At 43.3% G+C, this 7681-nt stretch overlaps 1 protein-coding gene across 1 annotated transcript; it reads right to left on the reverse strand.

Annotated features, from left to right (window-relative positions):
* Window positions 1–173: 173 nt before the first annotated feature.
* On the reverse strand, window positions 174–6428 carry timm10 (translocase of inner mitochondrial membrane 10 homolog (yeast)). The gene is made up of 2 exons (XM_083933995.1): window positions 6253–6428; window positions 174–1318 (listed from the first exon to the last, which is right to left on the reverse strand). Exons 1-2 carry the CDS (start codon window positions 6321–6323, stop codon window positions 1123–1125), a joined length of 267 nt encoding a protein of 88 aa, XP_083790121.1. The 5' UTR covers window positions 6324–6428; the 3' UTR covers window positions 174–1122.
* Between the last annotated feature and the right edge of the window lie 1253 nt (window positions 6429–7681).

A 7681-nucleotide genomic window follows, 5' to 3' on the forward strand; every position in this document is an offset into this window, starting at 1 on the left:
AAGGTACAGGCTCATATTTATTAAACCGTGGTGAGAGATTCAAACCACAATAGTGAAAAAGAGTTAAACACCATTAGAACACCACGCGGTATGTTAAGTTAAAGGATGGCATTGCTTTATTAGAGTACTTGAGACCAAAGAAACACTGAGCTGCTGTCAGTGACACACTGGCTAGCACATGACAAACAAACAAACAAACATATCAGTGAGAAACATGGCGCACACGCATACAGCACAACAGTCTACACGAGCGTGACAAACGAGTTCGGTCCATCTTCAGCACACGTCCATGTAGCTCCAATGGCCTGGCTGGCCGGTTGCATCCGAGTCGCTGTTGCTGACTCCTTCAGCCCCCCTTCAGCCGTCCGGGGGCTGAAGGAGAGTAAACCACACACTGCGTCTCTTTAAAAAGACCAACGCGTGCTGTACGTAACTCATTCAGTGCAGGCCCTGATGCTTGTATGTGACCATTTGAAGGTTGTGTACAGAAGCGACGCTACCATGTCTGCGTTACAGCCGACTTATAGCTGAACGGTGCATCTACCTCAATACCACACTGTGTTGCGACCTTATGAAGAGGGTTCATGTTTACCCGCCCTTTGAAGTCCAGAGTTCAAAGGGTGATTTGGGAAGGAAGACCAAATGTAAATCGCCCTTGGTGTTTGTTTTAACCTGCTGCAAATACCAGACGGTTGGTACCGCGGAGCCGTTTCTGCACTGAACGCGGCGCCCTTCTTTACTGTGGGCAGCTAAAAACAAGCACAAAGTACGACTGGTATCACATGTCCTTGCTCCTTTGCGGTCAGTCTCCAGGTGATCTTTGAGGACCAGGCCAAGCTGAACGTAAAGAGGCTGCTGGAGCGTTTCAGCTTGTCCACGTGCTCCGGTGATTGCTCCAGCCCCATGCCTGTCTCGTCCTCTACTGTAGTAGAGGAGGCAGTTTCTCTCAGTGGACCCTAAACATCATCATTTTTTTTTTACACTTTTTTAGTTTCCCCAACATAACCCACCCACTCGATAAAAAAACAAGCCTCTCATCTTAGAGAAGCCACGTGCGTCAGCCCCAACCCATGACCTTTTTATCCCCCACAACGCTCTACTTGGTTCCGCGTATCAGCGTCTCTATCCGCTCCCCACAGCTGCCTTCCTCATCGTTTCCTCGTCCTGGACGGAGAGCTCTGTCAGCTTGCGTCCCAGCCTCTCGTGAAGGTCCAGGTATTTGGCCACACATCGGTCCAGGCACACTGACTCGCCCTTCGTCAGCTCTGCCTCCTTGTAATGTGGCGGTACACACTTCCTGTGGCAGGCGTTGGTCATTCTTGAAAGAAAAGAAGAAGATTTTTCAAATGATTTTGTGTAAAGATCCGGAAAGTTACCATGTTAGTTTATCATGGAAAACCATCTCCGTATGCTGGAATCACTGCAACCTTTTCTGACCAATAAAACTGCTCAAAGCCCCGATATGTGTAGAGTTTGTATGTGATAACAGATTTTAGATGATTCTGATGAAAAAAAATCATGTTTTAGAGCTGCAACAATTACTTTCATTATCAACTGGCGCGACAGTCTTATATGTTCTTGGTTAGCAATTAATCATTTGGTCCACAATATATCAGAAAACACTGAAATGTCTTGGAGACCAAGGTGATGTCATCGAAGAGCTTGTTTTACGAAAACCAAAAAGTCCAAAACAAAAACGTTTAATTAACATATAGGACAGGGGAAGCTGCAGGTTATCGCAAATCTTTGGTCTGGTTTGGGCTTTAGGCTTTAGGCTATTAGCGGATTTTTGAAAAAGTTACTGATTAAATCTCAGCTGATCAAATTATTGATAAACCATGGAAGCTCCATATTACATTGGGCCTCATTTATCAATCTTGCGTGAAAACGGGCACAGATCTGAGCGCAGAATTGGTCGTATGACAGGACCCATGTGTGATTTATGAAACATTCGTATCCGATCAATCTCAGCGTACGAATGAGCGGGCCTTGATAAATGTGGCGGCTGAATTCGATCGTCTTAACATGTTACGCCCCTAAATATTCCTGGTTCGGAGGCCTTGCCCACTGAGGTCTAACATGGAGAGGAAGAACGCTGGTACAACAGCGACACACAGATCAGCATCCTGACATCCGAGATGGAGCAAAATAAAGATGTGCTTTTTGTCAGTCTTAAGAGTGGAATAAAAGGGGCCGTAAAAACGCTGTATGGAAAAGAATAACGGAGGCAGTCAACCAGAAGCAGCGCTCCACTGTGACCCGAGTGCGCCTGTGCGCACTGTTGGACAGGTGTTGTGCCGTATTCAGCACCCCTGCGGTGAAATGCACCCCCTCGCATTATAGGTAATATTCTGGATCAGAAGGCTGTTGTTTCCACCTATAGGAGTAGTTTATATACAGCTAACCACATTAAAAACACACACTTTTGAACCTATGAATTGCAAGAAAAGCTGGGATTATATTTAGGAAACGCTGAGTCAAATACATTCAACTTGCTCTAAAGATCCATTTCATTCATTTTGTAATTATGGCTGCAGTATATTTCCACAGAACATACAAAAGGGTGTTGTTTTGTGTTCGCTATTATCCAAGTTTGTGATTTTAAACTCTTTAAAATAGTTTAAAGACTCTAAGTAACCAATGGTCTGACCGTTGTGGGTTACCTGTATATAAACTACTCCTATAGGTGGAAACAACAGCCTTCTAATCCAGAATATCACCTATAATGCGAGGGGTGCATTTCACGGCAGGGGTGCAGAATACGGCACAACACCAGCGCTCTTCCTCTGTAGCGGGGTTTGCCAGCGGGGTTATTAGGTATTCCGTGAGAGAATACCTTTGTCACCTAGAACCATACCAAGATGTTAATCATCTGATACCTTGTTTGATTTAATGCAATTTATCGAGGGTAGCCACGAACCAAGGAGATGACTTTGGCTCTGCAGTGCGTCTTGCTGCAGCCGCGCGCCAACACATTCATTCATTCATTCAATGTCGGGGTCGCGGGGGGCTGGAGCCGAGCTTTTTTGAAATATAAAAGAATCGTGTGCCCCCCCCCATGGCCACCACGTTTAAAAGCGACAGCTTGGCATCACAAATCACCTGCACATTTATCGAATGGTAGTTTTGGCGATTGATGAATGCGTAATCATTCATGGATGGTGCCTTCAGACACACATGAGTACAATCAATTGCTCCAACCACAATTTTTATTTCTTTTATTCGTTTTAAGAATCCGTTTTGATCTGTTCTTAATATGTGACTGCTTATGCTTAATGACAGCTGAGGTTTGTTCATTATTTTCAGACAGGTTTTGCTGTGCTGCACCGCAAATACACAGGCTCAAATGTGCGTACACGATCTCAGACCAGACGTGAGATTTGATCGTAGCTCAAGTCCAAATTGATAAATGCCGACGTTTGCCAGGAAATGGTTGTACGCACGTTTTTCTGCCGTACGTTTGTTTGATAAATGAGGGCCATTATGTTTTTGTTTTATTAAAAATAGGAAAACCCTAATAAACTGGTTGTGTTTGTGCTGCTCTGAACCCATTCATGCCCAGTGTCCAACCTGAGATTCAAATACAAACACAAGGAGATGCTCAAGTCAAAGTCACATAATGGAGCTTCAGGTTTGAATGATGCGACAGAGACAATACTGAAGAGTGAATTAACGATAATGTTTATGTCTGAAACTAGCAATTAATGCCTATAACAAAGATTGTTTGAACTATAGGTAGAGCTATTGAGTCTGAAATAGTGTGCCGTTTGACCTGTGATTAGACCTGGTCCACAGTAGAAATGTTGGCTTTTCAAAGTGTTACCTCTGTTCTATTCAGGCGTCCCACTCAATCTGACAGTGAGTAAATATGCACAACACTGAAGCAGCTTAATGGATTTCAGTAATATGTCTTTATTACCAAATTTCTAAAGGAGAATTGGGAAGTTATTGAAATATATATAACAGTTACACACCTCCTTTCTATCTCTGTTCATTACTCTTCAGGAGGGACTTTGAATGAATAACTGAAGGAAATGTAAACTCTCACATCCTGTATGCACTCGTATCTAACAAACAAGTTATCCAATATTCCAAAAACACTTTTGATGCTCATCCCGTTACACATTTTAAGCAATCATTGGATTATAGAAGGCCCTAATGACACAGACAAGCATGACATTAAAAAATGCCATTTTGGGCCAAACCCTCCTTTTCAATGTGAAAAAGGTCCATTGGAATATCCTATAAATCAGTGGTTTGATCATTTACTTTCCTACTGTGATCCTCAACATGATACAGCTGACAATTTGACTTGTCTTATCAAAGCAGACTCCGGTGTAATTACTCTATTAACAATAACACCGGTAATGACTATTCAGTTTAACTGAGTCAATAATTGATTACTCTAAATTGCCCAAATGGTTGTCTGTCTTTGGTTGTCTCTATGTGCCCTGTGATAGACTGGCATCCTGTCCAGGGTGTACCCCGCCTCAAACCCGATGTCAGCTGGGTTCGGCTCCAGGGGAAAATGTCAGGACGATTTAGATTCAGCTCCTTCAGTCAGACAGACGCTGCTGCCCTTAACCAGTGGGGGGCACCACAACGACAGGAGTCATTTATAACACTGGTTCTCAAACTGTGGTCCTTGCAGCATACTCAAGCTCTCTCTGGTGGTACTTGAAGGAATCTCCACGAAATATTAATTTCTGAATAAATATAATACTAAGAACACACTTAAAACTTGTAAGATCTGTGAAATGTAATTGAAAGTAAGTTGAGCATTTCCTGTAATATTTTTGTTTCAATAGCCGCCTGCATGTTCATGAGTCGAGAGCTAAACTGTGATGGAAGAGAGGAAGCAGAGGTACAACGATGATTTTAAAAACACTGCAACCGTGGCTCCAAACGGGAACTATTAGGAAGAGAAGTGCAGATCAGGAGGAGAGTCCTTCTGAAACTGAAGACAGTCAACAATAAATAATCTTCTGATCAGGAATACACCTTCCTGTCCGTAGCTGAACAGTGTCGGCCTACGCTGCTGTATTTGAACATTTGTCTTAGTGGTGGTACCTGAGAGAGCCGGATATTTTCTGAGCTCGTACGTAATGTACAAAGTTGGAGAACCACTGATTTATAGGATATTCCAATGGGCCTTTTTCACATTGAAAAGGAGGGATTGACCCAAAATAGCATTTTTAATGTCATGCTTGTCTGTGTCATTAGGGCCTTCTATAATCCAATGATTGCTTAAAATGCTTAACGGGATGAGCATCAAAAGTGTTTTTGGAATATTGGAAAACTTGTTGGTTAGATACGAGTGCATACAGGATGTGAGAGTTTACATTTCCTTCAGTTATTTATTCAAAGTCCCTCCTAAAGAGTGATGAACAGAGATAGAAAGGTTATATATATTTCAATAACTTCCCAATTCTCCTTTAGAAATTTGGTAATAAAGACATATTACGCATTCCTTTTATTATAAATAAATACATTTGGGTAAATGGTAAATGGACTTGTACTTATATAGCGCCTTTCTAGTCTTCTGACCTAGTCATTCTTCTGACCACTCAAGGCGCTTTCACACTACTTGTCCCAGTCACACTGATGGCAGTGGACATCTACATACCATCTAATCTAACCATTCAAAACCACATTCACACACCCATGCGCAGCTGACACTGAACAGCATTTGGGGTCAGTGTCTTGCCCAAGGACACTTCGACATGTGGACCGGGGGAGCTGGGAATCGAACCGCCAATCTCTCAAATGGAGGTCGACCCACTCTGCACTGAGCCACTTTGGACTGAAATAGCCTCTAATTTTTGACAATGAATAGATGCTCACGTACTCAATGACTTCAACACTTCTCATTAAATGAGCTGTTGACTGAACCTAAAGCCTGTTTGCACCGTGGTCGTCAATGCTACATTTAGCTGTAGTTTGACTCAATCAGATTACGTCATGATTTAGTGTCATTTAACCAATTCTGACATCATAATCCACGCGCACAGTGAACATGATAGTTTGCTGGCTTGTACGAAATGGGTCCATGTCCCCTTACAGTCCGGTCCCTAGCTGTCAGGCAGGATAGCACCGAGGAGGGACTCTGCTCCCGTTACGTCCCCACTAAGCGTAGCTGACCTTTACACGAGCCCGTGTGTAATAAAGACTATGAATGACGGCCACGGGACCGTTTACTACCGACACAGAGGTAGCATGAATGAGGTAGCTAGCTTTGGTTAGCTTGTTTACCGGTTGTACATGTCAGCCATCATCTCCACCTCCAGCTCCGCCGCCAGCTGCTGTGCTTTCATGGGATCCATGTCTGCGCTTCCGTGCTGCTCACAACAGGCTTCAACCACAAACACGCCGTCCTGGTGACCCTCTGCAACGGACAACCGACAAGAAACCGCACCGGTGCTGCTTCTTTAACCTTCAAAGCTGCGCGAAAACACGTGTGTCCCGTTTCCGCTCACACTTCCGCTGTCAATAAAGTTGGATTTGAACGGAAGGCAAAGACGGCGCGCCCCCTCCCCGCCTCTGTACTACAGACTGTATAATTATAACAATAATAATAATAATATAATACAGTCTCTGCTCTGTACACACATGCATGATGTATCCAGTGGGTACTGCTCCACAGACTGATATAACATTGGTGGTGTTGTCAGAAAAGCACACTGAAAAAACTGAAAGATTATTTTTTTAATAAACCATAATTATGTAAGTCACACAAAACACACTGTGCTTTACAAATACATGCTCAAAATATGGTTTCTTTTAGAAAAGACATAATGCCACTTCAGTGTTTGCAACCTAATCGGTCTGACAATTCAAATTCCACTGAAAATGTAAAACGAATAAAATTATTGACAAACAAACGATCAACAGTAAGAACTTTCCCCCCCATTTTTAATCAATTCTTGAGCATATCATTCGTGAATTTTAAACCTCCACTTGAACCTTTTATAGGGAACTAAATGGTCAAAACCAGCATGCAGCCTGTGACGCTCGCCGTACAAAGCTTAGAATCACTGACTGGTGGTAAAAGCAGAAAAGGAAGGACATAAAAATCTATCGATCATTTTGCTTCGCAGCAAAATGGACTCCGTCTGGCATCTCTGTGAACATAAATAAAGCCAGAACAGAGAGAACATTAGGCTTGGCACACTAAAGCGCGGAACTAATGACCACATAGTAAAAACTATGTGCAACTACAAAAGGTTACTCTCCCTCGTCTCCGGTTACATCGATCTCGTTCACATCTTCCTCCTCTTCGTCGTCTGCACTTATTTCCACCTTGTCAAATCCATTTTCACACTCGCTGCTCTGAGGCATTTTTTCTGGTGAGTAAAGCAGAACATCCACCTCCACTTCCTCCTCTTCTTGATTGCAGCCCGAGCTCTGGCTCAACCCAACTGCTGCGGACGGACCAGTTCTCTCATCGGCCCGGGGGTTCAAATGGCGATCATAAGGCTTTTTTTCTGGGGCGTCACTGTGAGACGATGCTTCATCGTTGATAGTCTGCTGTGTTGTATCGGTCCCTCCTGCATCACAGGCTTTTTGTTCTAAAAAAGAAGAAACTAAAATGGATCATCCAGAGTAATCGGGACATTGTTTTTGGAAGGGGTTCTCGTATGATCTCTTTTACACTGTGTCCTAACAGCACGTGACACGAGCA

Source organism: Echiichthys vipera, assembly GCF_963691815.1.
Source record: "Echiichthys vipera genome assembly, chromosome: 2".
Taxonomy (NCBI): domain Eukaryota; kingdom Metazoa; phylum Chordata; class Actinopteri; order Perciformes; family Trachinidae; genus Echiichthys; species Echiichthys vipera.